Source organism: Polypterus senegalus, chromosome 9 (assembly GCF_016835505.1).
Source record: "Polypterus senegalus isolate Bchr_013 chromosome 9, ASM1683550v1, whole genome shotgun sequence".
Classification (NCBI taxonomy): Eukaryota; Metazoa; Chordata; class Cladistia; order Polypteriformes; family Polypteridae; genus Polypterus; species Polypterus senegalus.
This window is the reverse complement of record NC_053162.1, coordinates 130,919,119-130,941,305: the sequence shown is the minus strand read 5'-3', so window position 1 is coordinate 130,941,305 and position 22,187 is coordinate 130,919,119. Positions and strand designations below refer to the sequence as shown.

At 39.4% G+C, this 22,187-nt stretch overlaps 1 protein-coding gene across 5 annotated transcripts in view; it reads right to left on the bottom strand.

The window, feature by feature from the left end:
• Positions 1 to 22,187, bottom strand: part of sec16a (SEC16 homolog A, endoplasmic reticulum export factor) — a 219,458-nt gene that overhangs the window by 66,426 nt on the left and 130,845 nt on the right. For all 5 annotated transcript variants that reach the window (XM_039763857.1, XM_039763859.1, XM_039763860.1 and 2 more), the window contains 6 exons: positions 21,116 to 21,207; positions 12,752 to 12,799; positions 9,281 to 9,439; positions 6,400 to 6,471; positions 5,999 to 6,055; positions 5,583 to 5,709 (listed from right to left, as the gene is read on the bottom strand). In XM_039763857.1, coding sequence (XP_039619791.1) covers positions 5,583 to 5,709; positions 5,999 to 6,055; positions 6,400 to 6,471; positions 9,281 to 9,439; positions 12,752 to 12,799; positions 21,116 to 21,207 — 555 coding nt within the window. The remainder of the gene's footprint in view (positions 1 to 5,582; positions 5,710 to 5,998; positions 6,056 to 6,399; positions 6,472 to 9,280; positions 9,440 to 12,751; positions 12,800 to 21,115; positions 21,208 to 22,187) is intronic.

The following is a 22,187-nucleotide window of genomic DNA, read 5'->3' as shown; positions in this document are numbered from 1 at the left end:
CAATGAGAAAATTAAAAATATAAGATCCCAGATCTCAGCATCACAGTACAAACCAAATACTAGCTTAGCAGACCCTGCCACATTGCATTCAGCACTTTAATAATTTTAATCCTGTAACTCACCAGGAAGTCTTAACTTTAATTACTAAAATGAAGCCCACTACTTGTTCCCTAGATCCAGTGCCAACAAAACTAGTAAAAGTGCAATGGATGTTCTTGCAGCCTATTCTAACCATTATCAATAGTTCATTACTGCATGGCACAGTACCTGATGCACTAAAAGTGTCAGTCATTAAACCTTTACTTAAAAAGTCAGACCTAGACCCACACATACTAAATAACTATAGGCCTATTTTCAAATTTACCATTTCTCTCTAAAATACTAGAAAAGTAGTCGCCAGTCAGCTTCAGTCACACCTTACGCATTACAATTTATTTGAGAAATTCCAGTCTGGCTTTCGCACTGGTCATAGTACAGAAACGCACTAACACGGGTTGTAAATGACATTCTGATATCCTCTGATGAAGGAAATTCCACTGTAATTATGTTGTTGGACTTAAGTGCAGCATTTGACACCATTGACCATTCTATTTTACTGCACAGGCTACAAAAGCGATGTTGGGCTTACAGGCCCGTGCTCGCTTGGTTCAGTTCTTATTTATCAAATCGATTCCAGTATGTACAGAAATGTGCTGACAGTACTCCATCATTATACACAGAAGTTCAATATGGTGTCCCATATTGGTGGCTCAGTACTGGGACCTTTACTGTTTTCACTTTACATGCTTCCACTGGGATCTCTCATTAGGAAACATAATGTTAATTTTCACTCGTATGCAGATGACACCCAGTTATACCTTTCATTTAAATCAAATGAAGTTTCTCCGATGTTGTCTTTAATTAGTTGTGTTAGTGAATTAAAGGAATGGATGAATGAGAACTACTTGTCTTTAAATACAGATAAAACAGAGATGTTAATTGTTGGAGGGAATGACGCTGATCACAGCAATATTTTGTCGTCATTTAACTCAGTTGGAATCCCAATTAATTTTACTGAATCAGCCCGCAATCTAGGAGTTATCTTTGACTCTAGCATGTCATTTAAAGCACATATTACAAAGTCGTCCAAAACATGTTTTTCCATCTTAAAAATGTTAGGAAATTAAGGCTTTCTAAATAAACAGGATTGTGAGAAATTAATTCATGCATTTATCTCTAGTAGGATTGACTACTGCAATGCGGTGTTCACTGGCTGTTCAAACTGTTCTCTATACAGCCTCCAGTTAATCCAAAATGCGCTGCAAGAATTATTACAAGAACAAGAAAATATGAACACATAACCCCAGTTCTTAAATCTTTACACTGGCTCCCAGTTGAGTTTAGGGCAGATTTCAAAATCCTCCTTTTAACATATAAAGCATTAAATGGCCAAGGTCCGCTTACTTGTCTGAACTTATCATGACTTACAAACCTGAGCACATTAAGATCTCAAGATGCCGGTCTGCTTAGGATTCCAAGGATTAATAAAATAACAGTGGGAGGTCGAGCTTTTAGTTACAGGGCCCCTAAACTGTGGAATGGTCTTCCTGCTTCCATAAGAGATGCCCCTTCAGTCTCAGCCTTTAAATCCCGGCTGAAGACTCACTACTTCAGTTTAGCATATCCTGACTAGAGCTGCTGATTAACTGTACATACTGCATCTCTGTTGTTAGTCATTAGCACTAAACATAAGTAACATGATAATTATATTTGAATACTAACCCTCACCTATTCTGTTTCTGTTCTCGGTACCCAAATGTGGCAATTGCTGCCACGGCCCACCTGCCAAGTTGTTTGCCTGCCTATGGTAAAGTCATCCCTGATGGAGGATCACAGGAATCATGGGAAAGAGGGTCCTTTCATCGAGCAACGTTTCAGCCGTGGCATGGCCAAATGGGAGGCAGCTAGATGGATGAGGTCTCCAGGACTCTAAAAATATCCAAACCTAATTATGTCATATCATCTACTGTTAAACCGTACTTCTAAAATGTTTATTATTATGCTGTATTAAGGAATTGTTCTGTTCTGTGTATTGTATTGTATTGACCCCTACTTTTGACACCCACTGCACGCCCAACCTACCTGGAAAGGGGTCTCTCTTTGAACTGCCTTTCCCAGGTTTCTTCCATTTTCCCTACAAGGTTTTTTGGGAGTTTTTCCTTGTCTTCTCAGAGAGTCAAGGCTGGGGGGCTGTCAAGAGGCAGGGCCTGTTAAAGCCCATTGCGGCACTTCCTGTGTGATTTTGGGCTATACAAAAATAAACTGCATTGTATTGTATTGTATATGGGGTACAAAGATAGTGGGGCCATTCTTCATCAATGGAAACCTCAAGGCCACTGGATATGCGAAATTGCTACATGATGATGTGTTACCCTCTTTATGCACTGAAGCTGGCACGTTCCCTGAGTTTTTCCAGCAAGATGGTGCACCACCACATTATGGGTGTCAGATCCGAGCATTCCTAGATGAACAGTTTCCTGGAAAGTGGATTGGTCGTCGTGGGCCAGTTGAATAGCCCCCAAGGTCTCCCGATCTGACCCCCTTAGACTTTTATCTTTGGGGTCATCTGAAGGAAATTGTCTATGCTGTGAAGATACGAGATGTGCAGCACCTGAAACTACGGATATTGGAAGCCTGTGCAAGCATTTCTCCTGCGGTGTTGCTATCAGTGTGTGAAGAGTGGGAGAAGAGGGTTGCATTGACAATCCAACACAATGGGCAGCACATTGAACACATTTTATAAGTGGTCAGAAACTTGTAAATAACTCATGAAATAATAAAGTTACGTTAAAACCAAGCACACCATTGTTTTTTTGTGAAATTCCCAATAAGTTTGATGTGTCACATGACCCTCTTCCTATTGAATAAACAAAAGTTGGAATCAAAAATGGCCACCATGGTCACCACCCATCTTGAAAAGTTTCCCCCCTCACATATACTAATGTGCCACAAACAGGAAGTTAATATCACCAACCATTCCCATTTTATTAAGGTGTATCCATATAAATGGCCCACCTTGTACTTTGGACTGATGAGACAAAAATTAAGTTATTTGGTCCTAACAAAAAATGCTTTGTATGGCGAAAGAAGAACACTGCATCCCAAGAAAAAAACACCTGCTATCTACTGTCAAATTTGTTGGAGGTTCTATCATGCTGTCAGGTTGTGTGGCTAGTTCAGGAACTGGGACTCTTGTTAAAGTCGAGGGTCAGATGAATTCAACCCAATATCAACAAATTCTTCCGGATAATGTTCAAGCATCAGTCACAAAGTTGAAGCTAACCAGGGGTTGGATATTCCAACGAGAAGACAATGATCCAAAACATAATTCGAAATCTACAAAGGCATTCATGCAGAGGGAGAAGTACAATGTTCTGGAATGGCCATCACAGTCCCCTGACTTGAATATCATCGAAAATCTATGGGATGATTTGAAGCAGGTTGTCCATGCTTGGCAGCCATCAAATTTAACTGAACAGGACAGATTTTGTATGGAAGACTGGTCAAAAATACCTCCATCCAGAATCCAGACATTCATCAAAGGCTATAGGAGGCGGATAGAGGCTATTATATTTGCAAAAGGAGGCACAACTAAGTATTGATGTAGTATCTCTGTTGGGGTGCCCTGTCTAATTTTGTTATGATGCATATTGCATATTTTCTGTTAATCCAATAAACTTAATGTCACTGCTGAAATACTACTGTTTCCATAAGGCATGTCAAATATTAAAAGTAAGTTGCTACTTTGAAAGCTCAGCCTATGATAAACAAAAATCCAAATAATTAAGAGGGGTTCCCAAACTTTTTCATATGACTCCTTTGCTCCATAGTTTAAAATTACAAATCAAATAATGCAGAAATGATAAAAGTGCACATTGCTGACTTCAAGGGTGTTCACTAAAATTTCGGTCAAACCAAGTAGAAATTACACTTTTTCAACACGGTCCACTCATTTCAGGGCACCATAATGTTTGGGACAACTGGTGTCAGAGTTTGTGATTACCTAGGTGCGTTTCATTGCTTCATTAGTGCAGCCATAAGATACTGTACCTAGTTGCTATTGTTGCCATTATTGAGCACGAGGACAAGATCTGTGCTAATTAAAGACAAATAAGCCATTATGAGGCTGAAAAACATGAACAAAACCCAATCAGCCATTGGTAAAACCTTAGGATTACCTAAATCAACTGTCTGGAATATCATTAAGAAGAAAGAACACACTGGTGAGCTCAGTAATAGCAAACAGACTGGTAGGCCAAGGAAGACCGTCACTGCCGATGACAGAAGAATCCTCACTATGGTAAACCAGGTTATAGTTTGAAAAAAACAATACTGAAGTACTTCAAAGAGCCTGCAGAATTCTGGAAAAAAGTCTTGAGGACAGATGAGACAAAGATGAACCTGTAACTGAATGATGACAAGAGGAAAGCACTGAGACAAAAAAGACCTGCCAAAGATCCAAAGCATACCACCTCATCTGTTAAATATGGTATAGAGGGGGGTGTTATGGCTTAGGCATGTATAGCTGTCACAGGTACTGGCACACTTACGGCAGTTGCATGATGAATTCTGAGGTGTATAGAAACATTTTATCTGCTCAGGTTCCAGTAAATGCCTCCAAACACTTTGAACAGTGCTACATCCTACAACAAGATAATGCTCTCAAACATACTGCTAAGGTCACGCAGGAAACATGGAAAATTCCTGAATGGCTAAGCCAGTCAACTAATTTAAATCCAATTTGAGCATGCTTTCTATATGCAGAAGAGAAAATGAAAAGGAAGAAGCCCCCTGAAACAAGCAGGAGCTGAAGATGGATGCATTATAGGCTTAGCAGAGCATCGCCAGAGAAGATACTCAGAACCTGGTGATGCCTGTGATTCGCAGACTTCAAGCAGTCATTGCATGCAAGGGATATGTAATAAAGTACTTAATATGACTGCTTTAATATACCTGCTTTTGCTATATCCCAAAAATTATGGTGCCATAAATTGGGGGAACAATTTATAAAAAAGTGTTATTTTTACATGGTATGACCAAAATATATGAAAATAAATTAATTACATCTTGCCTGAAGGGGCCTGATTTGTCTTGAAAGCTTGCATAATGTAATTGTTATATTTAGCCAATAAAAGCTGTCATTTTGCTTGACTTCTCATTGAAAACACCCTTAAATTAAAGTCTATAATGTGCAATTTAAGTCTGAATTGTTTGATTTGTAATTTTAAACTGAGGAGAACAGAGATAAATCAAGGATAAATATGTCTTTGTCCCAAACATTATGGAGAGCACTATATATAAATTATATATTGCTTCAAGCAAATGTTTGGACACCCCTGGCCAAATTATACATTTTGCTGACATTTGAAGTAAAAAATAATAAATGTAGCTTTCACACTAAACAAACTAAATAAATTTCACTTTCTGAACATGAATACTGTAAGAAAATGTTCCTGTGCAAAACATCAAACAATGCCCCACTCAAAATTCAATACAGTTATAGTATTTTGATCACGGTAGCCTATCATGAACATAAGTCTTACCAGCTTTCCTGGAAAATATGTTTACTGGAGGACCTGCACTTGCACCTCCAGCTGACCCTACAGGACCACGAGGCACCTGATGTGCAATCTTTGGAAAGCCAGATGGTGGAGGAGGTGGGGGTTTACTCTGCAAGAAAAATAATGATAGTAAGCCATTAACATCAGTGCTATCTAATTTCATTCTCAAACAGACTTAAATCCAATTCAGAAACATGGGGGGCCCAAAATTGTCCTGGAAGCTCTTCCTGCATATACACATGCTATATTAGAGCATGTAATTTAGATATGTATTGTGTTTTGTGTTTGACTGGGTCAAATACAATTTCTAATACTTTGGAAAACACTGTGATTTGTGAAATAGGCAATACAAAATAAAAAGTCCTGTCATAAACTAAGATTTAACACTTGTTCCTCACCTCTTCTTCTGGTTCATCTAGATTAACCCATCGCTGCTTCTTTTCATCCCAAACAATCTAAATAATTAAAAAAATTAGATTAGGCTATTGACCACCATTTTTATCTCACAACAATTCGACAATATCAATTAGTAAAGCATGTATACATTGTTCAACATCAGCACCAACTAATGCTTTTTTCATTACAAAATGTTGCTTGAAAATCAAATTCAGATAAAATATTACAAAACGCACCAATAAAATTATACAGACCTTAAAATATGAGTGGAGGAATTATGCTTAATTTTCAAAGTAAAAAGTCTATGTTACATATTTACTTAATTAATATACTTTTAAGATAAACATACTTACAATCTCCACAAATTAAAATCCAGATCACATTTAAAATTAACACAATTTACCGATTTGTTTTTGTCATCTGGAAGATGTGCCTCATTATTTCTTCTGCGCTTTAGCCAACCAAACCATCCTCCCTGCAATAAATAAATAAAAATATAAAAAGAGGCCTTTACATTAACACTGTTGGTGGGTTGAGATTTCATTGGATGTTAAAAATGGCTAATATATATATAATATACTGACTGAAAAATGGAACGGGAGATTGAGAAGTGGATTGGAGCAGCGGGAGCTTGTACTCGTCTGTGGTGGTGAAGCAGGTGAAGAGTCTAAGGACAAAGCTCTAAATTTACTAGTTAATCTACACCGTGTCTTCACCTACTATGAGATGTGGGTAACGACCTAATTTAATTGAATTAATGAATAATGTAAAGAATCAGATTTTGAGTACAAGCTGCAGAAATTAGGCTTTATTGCAGGGAGGTTAGACTGACACTCTATGATAGGATGAGAAGCTCAGTGATTTGGAAGAGTCTCAAAGTAGAGTTGCTGCTCCTCCAGATTGAGAAATGCCAGTTGAGGAGATTTGGGGATGTTGTAAAAATTCCCCATAGGCACATCCCACTGTGTAGAGACCCTGCAGGAGCACCAGGACATGCCAGAGGGGTGGTATGTCTTGGCTGGCATGGGAACATCTTAGAATTTACCAGGAAGTGCTGGAATATGTAGGTTTTGACAGGGAAGTCTGAAATGACCTGTTTGGCCTGCTGTCACTGTGATTCTCACCAGGAAGAAGAGGACCATCAAGAAGAGGATGATGATGAGATGAGATATACAATTTATATAGTTTGATCAAGCTTGCATAAACTTTGCACATTAATTACAATCACTAAATTGCTGATAATTAAAAAATTGTGGTTCTTACTCCTTCTATGGTCTACTTTCCTACTATATAAGACACTGTTGTCTTTTTTAAATTGTGGAAAATAAACTTAACTGGGACAAGAGGGTAAAATAGGGTATCAAGTGAGGTTTAGCAAAACTGGAGAGAACAAAATATATATATATATATATATATACACATACAAATACATGAGAAAAAATCCACTGTTCTTAACAGTTTGGGGTTTACACTGAGAAAATATTCTATAGATATTGGTTGATTTAGTCAAGACTGCCACAAAGAACTTGGAACGTGCAAAAGCATTACATTAGTGACTCAGAAATGTCTTACAAGAAGTCCAGGCTCCCAAATGACAGGTGTCCATTATGCTGCATTGATTATATTAAATCTAGCTACCTAAAGTACTAAAATGTTTTAACACCTCCCACTCTTGTTTTAAAGTCCTTGATTAGAAATCACAAGTTGTTCTTCACTTTCAAACTTTATGAACAAGTTTTTGAGCTCCTCCAATTACTTATTGAAACATGACTAACAACTTCCTCCAAGTTCAGCGTATGATATTTTAAGGTCTAGCTTGTTTGGCTTTTTTCATAGAAGACTACCTATAGAATTTATGTTTGAAAGAATTCACAACATTAATCAGAACTAGAACTGCAATTGACATGGATAAAACAGCGCTCCTTTTTTAAAATTTAAACTATAAATGTAAGATAGTCTAAAGCATGTTGTTGTTTAACAACTCCTGCACGTGTATCTGAACTTTTACAAGGCTCAAACTATTACCATAATGCTATACTTCATAATTCTTTCTAGCACTGACAGTCTCTTGTACTACTTTAAATCACACTTCTCCATTTTGGAACAACCTTTCAAATATTCCTCCAAGTTCCTGTCCATGGCTAGGCTTTTCACAGTAACTCTTTCTAGTATGAACATTGGCGTTACCAATCCTAGTTTACTCAAACACTGCTTTCTAAGTGTAGATTAACTTGATTATTTAGCAAGGCACCACAGTTAACACTGTTCAAAAGCCAATGCCTTGCATACATTTGCACAATTATTATTCTAACAACAGAAACTTAAACCTGTTAAAATACTTGTAAAACATTTTAAAGTTGTTATACTATCATTATTTCATTTGTTTTTAACTGTAGAGAGAGAGGGGATGTGTAAAAATAACCATTCACTAACTGATTCTAATATATCTAATGTTTTTTCATAAGCTCACCCTTCTATAATCTTATTATTTGTAATCAAAAAGAATGAGTAAAATTTTGTTATATGTGACCACAAACGTATTGCTCAAAAAGTAAATGTCAAGGTAGAATAAACCTTGTGGAGTTGAAATATAACTCCCTTTGCACTAGTTAAAAGCATCTCTCTCTCACACTGGTAAGTTGAGGGGACAATTACTTGTCACATGGTCAATATAGGTGTTAAGGAACCTTTTTCCTTCAAGAAATCAAATAATCATTTATAAATTGTACTGTTTTTACTCAGGTTGTCTTTTGTATTATACTATATAATATTGAACAAAGTTCCATCACAGAGCTAATATGGACACACTGGAAGCTATTGTGGAAAAGATGATGATGGCAAACCTGGACGCCATCATGAAAAATCCCCTTCATCCCCTTTCAGGAGACACTCTATTACAGCACTTTTAGCTACTGGTTCATTCCACCATGGTGTACTAAATGACACAGTTGGGGCTTTTTTTCTGGATGCCATCAGGCAAATCAATGCTTCCTCCCAACATGCCAAACTTAATACTTAAAAATATCTGCATAATATACATTTACTGATTGAATATTTTCCTATGAGTCTGTATCTTTTTTTTTTATGCTTCTGCTGCTATAAGCATCTACATTTCCCCTCAGGAATAATAAAATGTATCTAATCTATATCTGTTAGGACATCAGAAAATGTAGTGTTATGAATAAGAAAAAAAAACCAAGAAATTAAGACAAGGGAAAATAATTTTTCATGGTACTGTATATATAGAGATTTTTGATGGAAATCATTACATATCTAGTCTTTACCTTGGAACTTCCTTGGTTGTGTTCTTCTGTTCTGTGCGCTGGCTTCTCACGATTAGATGGTGGAGGAGGTGAGGGCTGTTTAGAAGCAGAGTTGCTTCTGTCCCTTCCCACAGAATGATTTGAGGATTCTGACGTTGTGCGAGAACGCCTTCCATAGCCCTGCATAGAAGATTAATTACTTTAGGACTAGATGTAGATACTACATGCTCTTTGATATATAAAACATAAGTGTCACTCCCTTAGATACAGATACTTACAAAAACTTTTACAGTTATCTGAGAAATTCTGTCATGAATCATCTTACTCAGTTTTATGATAGAAAAAGGAATTTATATCTAAATGACTGGTAGAGTTTTCAGAACTGCTTAGGAGTAAAACAGAGCTATTTTAAAGAATTAAAAACTCTGTATTAAGTGTATACTACCCTAATACTAAAATGATTTACTTCATGAGGTACATGTACATAATAAACAGGAATGTTTAATATATTCAAATGTGTGCTTTAATTTAAACATGTAAAGTGTAAATATTCTCAATCATAATAGAAAAAAAAAAACAAAAAAAAAAAACATATTTGTAACACCGACCTTGAATTATTCTAAAATGTTTGAAATTTGTCATTTTAAACCTTTTATTTGTGGCTCTTAGAAACACCAGTAAAGAATCAAGTATCAAAAAAGCATTATCAAAATTATTATCCTATTTATTATAAGTAACCTTGAAATATCATATAAATTACACTCCACATGACTTGTGTGAACAGGAGTAACTTTGAATCCTCGTATCCCATTAAAGGGTGAACTCCTACGGTTAACTGATGCTCAGAATATCAGATCATGATAATCTTTGCTGAACAAATCTATTGGTTTACGCTTTAAAAAAGGCTACAATTTCCTTTATAAAATTATGGTTAAAAATGGCCTAAAAATTAGGTATTTGCAGGCTTAGAGGTACAAAAATATGTGTGGACACCAAGGAGTTCAATGTCTTTTATAAATTGACATCAAGATAAGTTGGATGGTATATCATAACTGAGGGTTTTCTCATACCAGTGGGACAGGAGATGCCAGGCACAAAAAGAAAAACTGAAGTGATTTCAAAGTGTTCCCAAATAATTCTTAAGAAGATAATAATTAGAAAGGTTTTTTTTTTTTTAATATTATATAATTTTATATGTAAAAGTAGTATTGACATCACAAAGGAGTGCATAATCTGAATACCGTGTTCCAAACATCCAACAGTGAAATCAGCATGAATAAACATCTCCATTCTTGGGATCTGCATAGGTGACAGGAGGAGGAGGAGTACTCTGTGTTCTCAAAATCCCATGTTTAATACAAAATCCTGAAACACTGCTGTACTGAAATTAAAATGCAATAATGGTACATCTAACTGGGTCACAGCTAACTTCCATCATTTGATGATATGCAGTGGTCTGTAACATCACTGCAAAAGACATTCAAAGTATAAGTGGATTTGTTTAATGCTCATTAACTGTTAGCAGTCTATATTTCAAGCACAGGGGAAGTTATGTGTGAGTGCATTATACTCCTCTAAGGCAAGGGTGGGATTTCAAAACCCATGAAATCTTATTTTAGAATGTCTAATGAACCTTATCTATCTGTGAGTATATGATTAGAACATGATAAAGTAAGCAACTTCATTCTTCAAGATATTTGAAACTATGTAGCTCAAAATAAGTTTATCAGTATGTACAGTGCATCCGGAAAGTATTCATAGCACATCACTTTTTCCACATTTTGTTATGTTTCAGCCTGATTCCAAAATGGATGAAATTCATTTTTTTCCTCAGAATTCTACACACAACACCCCATAATGACAACGTGAAAAAAGTTTACTTGAGATTTTTGCAAATTTATTAAAAATAAAAAAATGAAGAAAGCACATGCACATAAGTATACACAGCCTTTGCCATGAAGCTCAGAACTGAGCTCAGGTGCATCCTGTTTCCCCTGATCATCCTTGAGATGTTTCTGCACTTTTATTGGAGTCCACATGTGGTAAAGTCAGTTGATTGGACAAGATTTGGAAAGGCACACACCTGTATATATAAGGTCCCACAGTTGACAGTTCAAGTCAGAGCACAAACCAAGCATGAAGTCAAAGGAATTGTCTGCAGACCTCCGAGACAGGATTGTCTCAAGGCACAAATCTGGGGAAGGTTACCGAAAAATTTCTGCTGTTTTGAAGGTCCCAATGAGCACAGTGGCCTCCATCATTCGTAAGTGGAAGAAGTTTGAAACCACCAGGACTCTTCCTAGAGCTGGCCGGCCATCTACACTGAGCGATCGAGGGAGAAGGGCCTTAGTCAGGGAGGTGTCCCAAGAACCCGATGGTCACTCTGTCAGAGCTCCAGAGGTCCTCTGTGGAGAGAGGAGAAACTTCCAGAAGGACAACCATCTCTGCAGCAATCCACCAGTCAGGTTTGTATGGTAGAGTGGCCAGACGGAAGCCACTCCTTAGTAAAAGGCACATGGCAGCCCGCCTGGAGTTTGCCAAAAGGCACCTGAAGGACTCTCAGACCATGAGAAAAAAAATTCTCTGGTCTGATGAGACAAAGATTGAACTCCTTGGGTCTGAATGCCAGGCGACACGTTTGGAGGAAACCAGGCACCGCTCATCACCAGGCCAATACCATCCCTACATTGAAGCATGGTGGTGGCAGCATCATACTGTGGGGATGTTTTTCAGCAGCAGGAACTGGGAGACTAGTCAGGATAAAGGGAAAGATGACTGCAGCAATGTACAGAGACATCCTGGATGAAAACCTGCTCCATAGGGCTCTTGACCTCAGACTGAGGCGACGGTTCATCATTCAGCAGGACAACGATCCTAAGCACACAGCCCAGATATCAAAGGAGTGGCTTCAGGACAACTCTGTGAATGTTCTTGAGTGGCCCAGCCAGAGCCCAGACTTGAATCCGATTGAACATCTCTGGAGAGATCTTAAAATGGCTGTGCACCGACGCTTCCCATCCAACCTGATGGAGCTTGAGAGGTGCTGCAAAGAGGAATGGGCGAAACTGGCCAAGGATAGGTGTGCCAAGCTTGTGGCATCACGTTCAAAAAGAATTAAGGCTGTAATTGCTGCCAAAGGTGCATCGACAAAGTATTGAGCAAAGGCTGTGAATACTTATGTACATGTGATTTCTGTTTTTTTATTTTTAATAAATTTGCAAAAACCTCAAGTAAACTTTTTTCACATTGTCATTATGTGGTGTTGTGTGTAGAATTCTGAGGAAAAAAATTAATTTAATCCATTTTGGAATAAGGCTGTAACATAACAAAATGTGGAAAAAGTGATGCGCTGTGAATACATTCCGGATGCACTGTATTAAACTATATTGCCAAAACATTTACATAACTCATCTTCGAACTGGAAAACCATTCCAAAAAGGTTACAGTGATTTGAAATAATACAATAAGAATTCAACAAATATTTGTTAATACCATGTGCATTGAAGACTGAGACGTTGTTCTTGACCTTCTGCCTGGAGCCTAAAAATTAAGTGACAAAAATAATATAAATAAAAACTTGTCTTGTATCAGTTATTTTGTTATACTTCAGACACAAGGTTTAATGTTAACATACACAGCCTTGAAAAATCATATCCTGTTTCAGTTTTAAGGAATTTAGTACATGTTAGAACATGAAAGAAGGCAGATATTTACCATCTAAAATGAAACATGAAGCCATTAAGTGTGGATGCAAATCTATACAGTTAACTGACACATTCAATCACTCATCAACAGAAGTACTATTCCCTGTTCAGTTAAAAAGTTGAAATTTGGCAGGATTGCACAATTAAGGCAGTGGGTATCTGCTAAGAAAGGACATTTTGATATATCAGCATTTAGGGGTAAACCAACCCCCCATGTTAATAATCCTGTAGTGTGGGCATCACTCCAACTCATAGCATTACAGTTTTGCCTTGGTGCCGACATATGATCGTATAAAGAAATTGGGACACGCCAGTTTATGAAATTAAAGCCACCTGCTGAAGAGAAGTGAAAACAAGAAAGTCTAGCTCAACTCAAAGAAAATGTGGTTAGCAAGCATGCTATAAAGCTCAACACAGCAGAAAATAGACGAAGTTCAGTCCTTACGTACAAGCAGTATTTGAAGCTGAAATAAAGAACTTCAAGTACTTTCTATTCTGTAGGCTTCTTCTTACTACTCCTGATGTAGTATAAATGATGTATCAGTCAACCTATCAATTTTGCTCAAATGATCTATTTAGTAAGGTATTTAATACATGTCCCTCAACCTTCATCTTATCTGCAACATTAAGGCACGTGGACTACAATTCCCATCAGCCAGAAAGCTGCGCCAAACGACTTAAACAGTACTCACAAAGTAAAAGCACAATGATGAAAAAGGCAAGTCATCAAAAGTAGCAACTGCTGAGTGTTATTTTCTCCCCTTACCACTTTTGGAAAATAATTGTTGTCTTGCTGTATTACAGCTTTTATCTTAAGAACACATCTTTTTATCTAATCTTCAATTGTGTTTAGATATGTTACATTTACAAAATATACTTTTCCGTGTTTACTTCAATCTTGACCCATCCATCCATCCTCTTCCGCTTATCCGAGGTCGGGTCACGGAGGCAGCAGCTAGAGCAGAGAGGCCCGGACTTCCCTCTCCAAGGCAACTTCTTCTAGCTCATCCAGGAGAATCCCAAGGCGTTCCCAGGCCAGCCGGGAGACATAGTCCCTTCAGCGTGTCCTGGGTCTTCCCCGGGGCCTCCTCCCAGTTGGACGTGCTCGGAACACCTCACCAGGGAGGTGTCCAGGTGGCATCCTGATCAGATGCCCGAGCCACCTCATCTGACTCCTCTCGATGCGGAGGAGCAGCAGTTCTACTCAGAGCCCCTCCCGGATGACTGAGCTTCTCACCCTATCTTTAAAGGAAAGCCCAGACACCCTGTGGAGGAAACTCACTTCAGCTGCTTATATTCGCAATCTCGTTCTTTCGGTCACTACCTATAGCTCATGACCATAGGTGAGGGTAGGAACGTAGATCGACTGGTAAATTGCGAGCCTTGCCTTAAGGCTCAACTCCTTTTTCACCAGGACAGACCGACGCAGAGCCCGCATCACTGCGGATGCCGCACCGATCCGCCTGTCGATCTCATGCTCCATTCTTCCCTCACTCGTGAACAAGACCCTGTGATACTTGAACTCCTCCACTTGAGACAGGATCTCTCCCCCAACCCTGAGAGGGCACTCCACCCTTTTCAGGCTGAGGACCATAGTCTCAGATTTGGAGGTGCTGATTCCCATCCCAGCCACTTCACACTCAGCTGTGAACCGATTCAGAGAGAGCTGAAGATCAAGGCCTGAAAAGGCAAACAGTACAACATCATCTGCAAAAAAGCAGTGACCCAATCCTGAGTCCACCAAACTGGACCCCCTCAACACCATGGCTGCGCCTAGAAATTCTGTCCATGAAAGTTATGAACAGAATCGGTGACAAAGGGCAGCTCTGGTGGAGTCCAACTCTCACTGGAAACGGGCTCGACTTACTGCCGGCAATGCAGACCAAGCTCTGACACTGGTTGTACAGGGACCAAACAGCTCTTATCAGGGGGTCCAGTACCCCATACTCCCAGAACACCCCCCACAGGATTCCCCCAGGGACACAGTCGAATGCCTTTTCCAAGTCCAAAAAACACATGTAGATTGGTTAGGCAAACTCCCATGCACCCTCCAAGACTCTGCTAAGGGTGTAGAGCTGGTCCACTGTTCTGCGACTAGGACGAAAACCACACAGTTCCTCCTGAATCCGAGGTTTGACTATGCAACAGACCCTCCTCTCCAGAAACCCCGAATAGATTTTTCCAGGGAGGCTGAGGAGTGTGATCCCTCTGTAGTTGGAACACACCCTTGGGTCCCCCTTTTTAAAGAGGGGGACCACCACCCCGGTCTGCCAATCCAGAGGCACTGTCCCCAATGTCCATGCGATGTTGCAGAGACGTATCAATCAAGATAGTCCTACAGCATCCAGAGCCTTGAGAAACTCCAGGCGTATCTCATCCACCCATGGGGCCCTGCCACCAAGGAGTTTTTTGACCACCTCGGTGACCTCAGCCCCAGAGATGGGGGAGCCCACCTCCGAGCCCCCAGGCTCTGCTTCCTCATTGGAAGGCATGTTAGTGGGATTGAGGAGGTCCTCGAAGTACTCCCACCACCGACCTACAACGTCCTGAGTCGAGGTCAGCAGCGCACCATCCCCACCATATACAGTGTTGACACTTCTGAGACGCCGGACGGTGGACCAGAATCTCCTCGAAGTCGTTCGAAAGTCATTCTCCATGGCCTCCCCAAACTCCTCCCATGCCCGGGTTTTTGCCTCAGTAACCACCAAAGTCGCATTCCACTTTGCCTGTTGGTACCTATCAGCAGCCTCCAGAGTCCCACAGGATAAAAGGGTCTGGTAAGACTCCTTCTTCAGCTTGACGGCATCTCTCACCACCGGTGTCCACCAATGGGTTCGGGGATTGCCGCCACGACAGGCACCGACCACCTTACGGCCACAGCTCCAGTCAGCCGCCTCAACAATAGAGACACGGAACATGGCCCATTCGGACTCAATGTCCCCCACCTCCCACAGGACGTGGTCAAAGTTCTGCCGGAGGTGGGAGTTGAAGCTAATTCTGACAGGAGACTCTGCCAGACATTCCCAGCAGGCCTTCACAACACATTTGGGTCTACCAGGCCTAACCGGCATTCTCCCCCACCATCGAAGCCAACTAACCACCAGGTGGTGATCAGTTGACAGCTCCGCCCCTCTCTTCACCCGAGTGTCCAAGACATGTGGCCGCAAGTCCGACGACACGACCACAAGGTCGATCATTGAACTGAGGCCTAGGGTGTCCTGGTGCCAAGTGCTCATATGAACACCCCTATGCTTGAACATGGTATTCGTTATGGACATTCCGTGACGAGCAGAGAAGTCCAATAACAAAACACTGTTCGGGTTCAGATTAGGGGGACCATTCCTCCCAATCACGCTCTTCCTAAACCCCAATATACAGGCTCCAAGTTCGGGGGCAATAAGTATGCCCACACCCACTCGGCGCCTCTAACCGGTAGCAACTCCAGAGTGGTAGAGAGTCCAGCCCCTCTCAAGGAGATTGGTTGCAAAGTGTATGCTGTGTGTCGAGGTGAGTTCGACTATATTTAGCCGGAACCTCTCAACCTCGCACTCTAGCTCAGGCTCCTTCCCCTTCAGAGAGGTGACATTCCACGTCCTAAGAGCCAGTTTCTGTAGCCGAGGATCAGACTGCTAAGGTCCCTGCCTTCGACTACCACCCAACTCACACTGCACCCGACCTCCTTGGTGGTGAGCCCACAAGAAGGGGGACCCATGTTGCCTCTTTGGGCTGTGCCCAGCCGAGCCCCATGGGTGCAGGCCCGGCCACCAGGCGCTCGCCATCAAGCCCCACACTCCAGGCCTGGCTCCAGAGGGGGGACCCAGTGACCTGTGTCCGGGCGACAGAAAACGGCGCCCAAATTTTTTCTTCCTCATAGGAGGTCTATTGAACCGCTCTTTGTCTCATCACTCACCTAGGACCAGTTTGCCTTGGGTGGACCTACCAGGGGCATAAAGCTCCGGACAACAGAGCTCCTAAGATCATTGGGACACGCAAACCCCTCCACCACGATAAGGTGGCGGTTCGAGGATCCATCTTGACCTTTTTCTGAGAAATGTATGGGTCAAAAATGGGTTTATGCAGTGTTGCTAATCCCTTAACACTAGAATTACCAAAGCCTACGAAAAAATTTGTAAATCCATCCCACCTTAAATCCCTTTGCACCACTCCATCAGCGTCTTTTGTCTTTTAAATATGTCGATAAGCAGCCTGTTCAAACATCCCCCCACCGGCGCACAAAGTTTTCTCAGCTCAAGTCTGTTTACCTAAGTGTCAGTTGCTTAGAGTTGTATAGACTAGAATAAATACTATATCGTTATTTGGAACACATGCATTTCATGTGTGTTCTGTGTCTACAACAATCTACACATTGTTAAAACAGAAATACTTTTCATGTTTTAGTAATAACTGACAAATTGTAGACATGAAGCATATAATGTATGAAGCCTTAAGTCCAAATATCAAATAAACACCTTCACAAAAGGTACAAGTATAACAAAACAAGTGCGCTTTTATTCAAGAAAATAACTGCAGAATGAGAACCCGTGTTAGGATGCGACATTAACGTGTCTTTAATCCGACTGCTTTGGTGGCGTAACGGTAAGAGCTGCCGGCTGGTAATCTAAGGGTCACGAGTTTGATCCCGCAACGTCTCTGTTTTAACGATGTGTAGATTGTTGTAGACACGGAACACAGGACAAGGACCAATCATCTTTTCTTTCTAAATAAAAATTAAAAAAAAAAAAAACTTTAAAAAACTCAAAAATCTAAATTTATTAAGTTTCACTACTGCCAATGTGAATGCGAAACGTAATTTATTCTACCTACTGTAATGTTATATTTGACATAAACTACAGGCAGCTGAACAGTGGCAGTTTGATGCACTCTGCCAAGTGTACATGTCATTTTACTGTATACATCACAAATGACAATTAATCTAAAGCGGAAATTAAAAAAAATAAACAATAACCGATACAGCCAAACCATGACTGAACAAACTGAACTGCTATTTTATCAAATTTCAAAATGTGAAACAGAAAGAAAATAGAAACAGATGGTGCTTTTGAGTAAAAGTAATTAGTACTGTAACTTTTTTTTTTTTTGTGAACATTTAATCAAACTCACTGTATAATGAGGCAGTACTAGTTTTACATTTTGATGCTGAAGGGAATTTAAGATTTTTAGCAGTTTTTAAGCTTTGGATGAATCAACTTTAAAATTGTCTTTATAACATTACAGAATATGGCTATTGGTAATATACTTTTTAATACGAAGTTCTGGTGCAATCTCCCCCCCATGTAGATGCTGTTCATAGTCAGTGCTGTATGTGGTTCATGATAATAATTCTTTTACCTGTAGTTTTCTGTACTAAGCTTAAGACATTCGATTCATTGCATAGGGTACATAAATGTGTAACCTGTAAATGTTACTTCTGTTTATAATAAGTAAAAGTAAAACACGATTCAGTGTTAAAACTTTGTCTGGCAAAGGAAACAAGAACAAAAAAAAAAAAAGAATCTTGACCATACAACTAATGAAAAACACAAAAAAAAAGTTTGAGTGAATAACATTAACAAATAAAAATCTTAACACTAGAATTACCAGAGCCTACGAAAAAACTCGTAAATCCGTCCCACCTTAAATCGCTTCTTAAAACCGTTCTCACCTATCCACCAGTGTCTTTTGTTAATCTAAATGTGCTGATAAAAGAAAAACTGCAAGTAGCCAGCTATTCCATCCCCCCACCGACTCAGAACGTGCACAAACTTCTCTCAGCTCATGCCTTGATTGATTTTCTGGGAGTGAAGTGGAGTTTTAGAGTGGAAATAATAGGTCGTTGTTTGGAACACACGCATTTCATGTCTGTTCCGTTTCTACCGTAATCTGTGTAAACACATTGCTAAAACAGAACCGTTTTTTATATTCTAGTAGTAGATGACAAAATGTAGGCATAAACTATATAATGTATGAAGCCTGAAGTCTAAATATCAAAAGAAATATTTTCACAGAAGGTACAAATCTAACACAACAATCGCGCTTTTATTCAAAAATATAACTGCAGAAACAAAAAAGCCGCCTTAACATGTGACATTGACACTTGTTTATTATGACTACCTCTGTGGCGCAATAGACTCAGCTGCCGACTGGGAATCAAAAGGTCGCGAGTTCGATCCTGCACCTCTCCATTTTGAGAAGTAAACTGCTCTTAGTCTTACTATTTTAGAATAAAAACACACATTTGATTTCAGTCTGTAACAGCCAGTGTAATTTATGATACTTGTAAAGGTTAGCTTTGTTTTTTTTTTTTTGTGTCAGTTTTACTATCTTGGCCACGTTTACGAGCCCAAACACACCCCACCCCTGCATCTGATACTGCTGTTTTCACATAGACGCGCTGTAACAGAGGTAAACTCAGCTCCCTTCTACATCGGAGCAAGAATGCACATACCATTGCTTGCATACTAAAGTGTCAGCAGGCACTTTTCGTGGCATCACACGCATTTTTGCGCATGCCCTCTGCACACTACTTGTGACTTTAGGAAGTTAAGTAAATAAATAAAGGTAAATCGTGTCATAAAATGATTTCTTCAAAACGTCACATATATTTGTCTCTTTCTTTTTTTTTTTTTTATCACCGCCAGCATTTAGAAATGCCATACTTTTACAGCTGATCAGAGGCGGTTTGTTTTCAAATAATATTGCATTTGTGCGATGATGTTTTCACATATATTGTCTCTTTCTTTCAGGTGTGTAATAGAAACCACAGCATAGAGAGAAATGCAATATTATTTGAAAACGAACAGCATTATTTATTTGGCACGGACATGCTTAAAAAATACATGTGTAATGTCACAAAAAGTGCATGCAGACATGTCCGTGCCAAATAAATAACATTCGACGTTTTGAAGAAATCATTTTATGACACGATTTACCTTTATTTATTTACTTACTTCCTAAAGCCTAAAGTCACAAGTAGTGTACAAAGGGCATGCTCAAAACTGTGTGTAATGCCACGAAAAGTGCCTGCTGACACTTTAGTATGGAAGCAATGGTATGTGCATTCTTGCTCCGATGTAGAAGGGAGCGGAGTTTACCTCTGTTACAGCGCGTCTATGTGAAAACAGCAGTATCAGATACGGGGGTGGGGTGTGTTTGGGCTCGTGAACGCGGCTGAGATAATAAAACTGACTAAAAAAAAAAAAACAAAGCTAACCTTTACAAGTATCATAAATTACACTGGCTGTTACAGACTGAAATCAAATGTGTGTTTTTATTCTAAAATAGTAAGACTAAGAGCGGTTTACTTCTCCAAACGGAGTGCTGCAGGATCAAATTCGCGACCTTTTGATTCCCAGTCGGCGGCTGATTCTATTGCGCTACGGAGGAAGTCATAATAAACGGGTGTCAATGTTGCATGTTAAAGGCGGCTTTTGTTTCTGCAGTTATATTTTTGAATAAAAGCGCAATTGCTGTGTTAGATTTGTAGCTTTTGTGAAAGTATTTGTGTGATACTTCAGGCTTCATACATTATATAGTTTATGCCTACATTTTGTCATCTACTAGTAGAATATAAAAAACATTTCTGTTTTAACAATGTGTTTACACAATTTACTGTAGAAATGGAACAGACATGAAATGCGTGTGTTCCAAACGACGATCTATTATTTCCACTCTAAAACTCCACCTTCACTCCCAGAAAATCAATCAAGGCACGAGCTGGGAGAAGTTTGTGCACGTTCTAAGTCGGTGGGGGTTGGAATAGCCGGCTGCTTGAGTTTTTTCGTAGGCTCTGGTAATTCTAGTGTTAAGCAACTAATAATGATAATAATATATACTCAAAATTCATATTATTCCTGACCACCCATTTCAATTAAAAAGAATACAGTTTCCTGCAAAACTCTCTTTTTGCCAAGACCATCAACAAAGGCCAAGAGCAGTCATTGATGTATGAATGAAATGTTTTACTCATGTGCAACAGTACATAGAATGTAGAAAATAAGCAACTCCAGAGAAATTGTAATATTACACCTTTGCAATCAGTCAATTAATCAAATGAATAATGTATACAAAAAGTACTTAGTTACATAGCATTTTTAATACATCTGTTTAACTGACAGCACTAAAAATTGCTAGTCATGCATAGAACTCTTCTTACCATGTAAGCCATCTGGTCATAAAAATCCCCTTGTCCTTGTGAAGGAAACGTACTTCTTGTTGGTGAGGAGGTCTGAGAATTTACCTTTTGCTCTAGAAACAAAAAAGACCATATTTTGAGTAAAAATATAATTTGCACACCTTTGAAAATATTTCTCTTTCATGATACACTGGGGGAAACAATTATTTGATCCCTTAATGAATTTTTAAGTTTTCTCACTTATGAGAGACAGGATATCAATCAAAAATCTAGAAAAAACACATTACCTAAAAGTTATAAATTGATTGGCATGTTATTGAGTGAAGTAAGTTTTTGATCCCCTACAAGCCAGCCAGAATACACATTAAAAAGCTATTGTGGCTGAAAACCCGAGAGTGGACAGAACTTGGAAAAGTAGGAAGAGCACAATTCCTCAAAATCTGCATTTGTAAAGCTGGCACCAGTTCAGCACACAACACACAGAAATCGACTTAGAAGCCAGTCATAAATTTGCGCTCTGTTCCAGTTCTTCCATTTGCAAGGTCTTCTAACAATGCAAAAGCAGCTATGGTAGTTGGAATAGTTTGTGGCCATTCCATGCACCATTATACTGCGACTTGATTACAATCAAGTGAATTAAATTTGTAAACAATATGCAATTAATTTTGGTGTATTTGATAAAACCCAGATGACAGATGTGAATTAGAAAAAGAAAAGCAGTCCACAGAAACAGCAGTACTGCAGAATTTTGCATACACAAGGAGGGACGGTGCCATGAAAATGTACATGGACTTATGCCAAGATTAGTTTTTATACATCTCAAAGTGAGCGTGGAAATTTGTGTACGCAACATTTTTGCCTATGCATTGCTTTTACATGAGGCCCTAAGTCACTGAACTAAGGTTATCACTTAAATTCTCAGTACTGTCACAGTGTGAGATCCTATGTAAGACTTAACCTACCTGTAGTCAACCCATAAAAGAGTGAATGGAAACAATATACAGTAAATACCGTGTATCTTCCAATAGTAGCCCCGGCATTTATTCAAAAAATTATTCGGACGGCCCGGCGTTTAAAAGAGACCGGCAGTTAT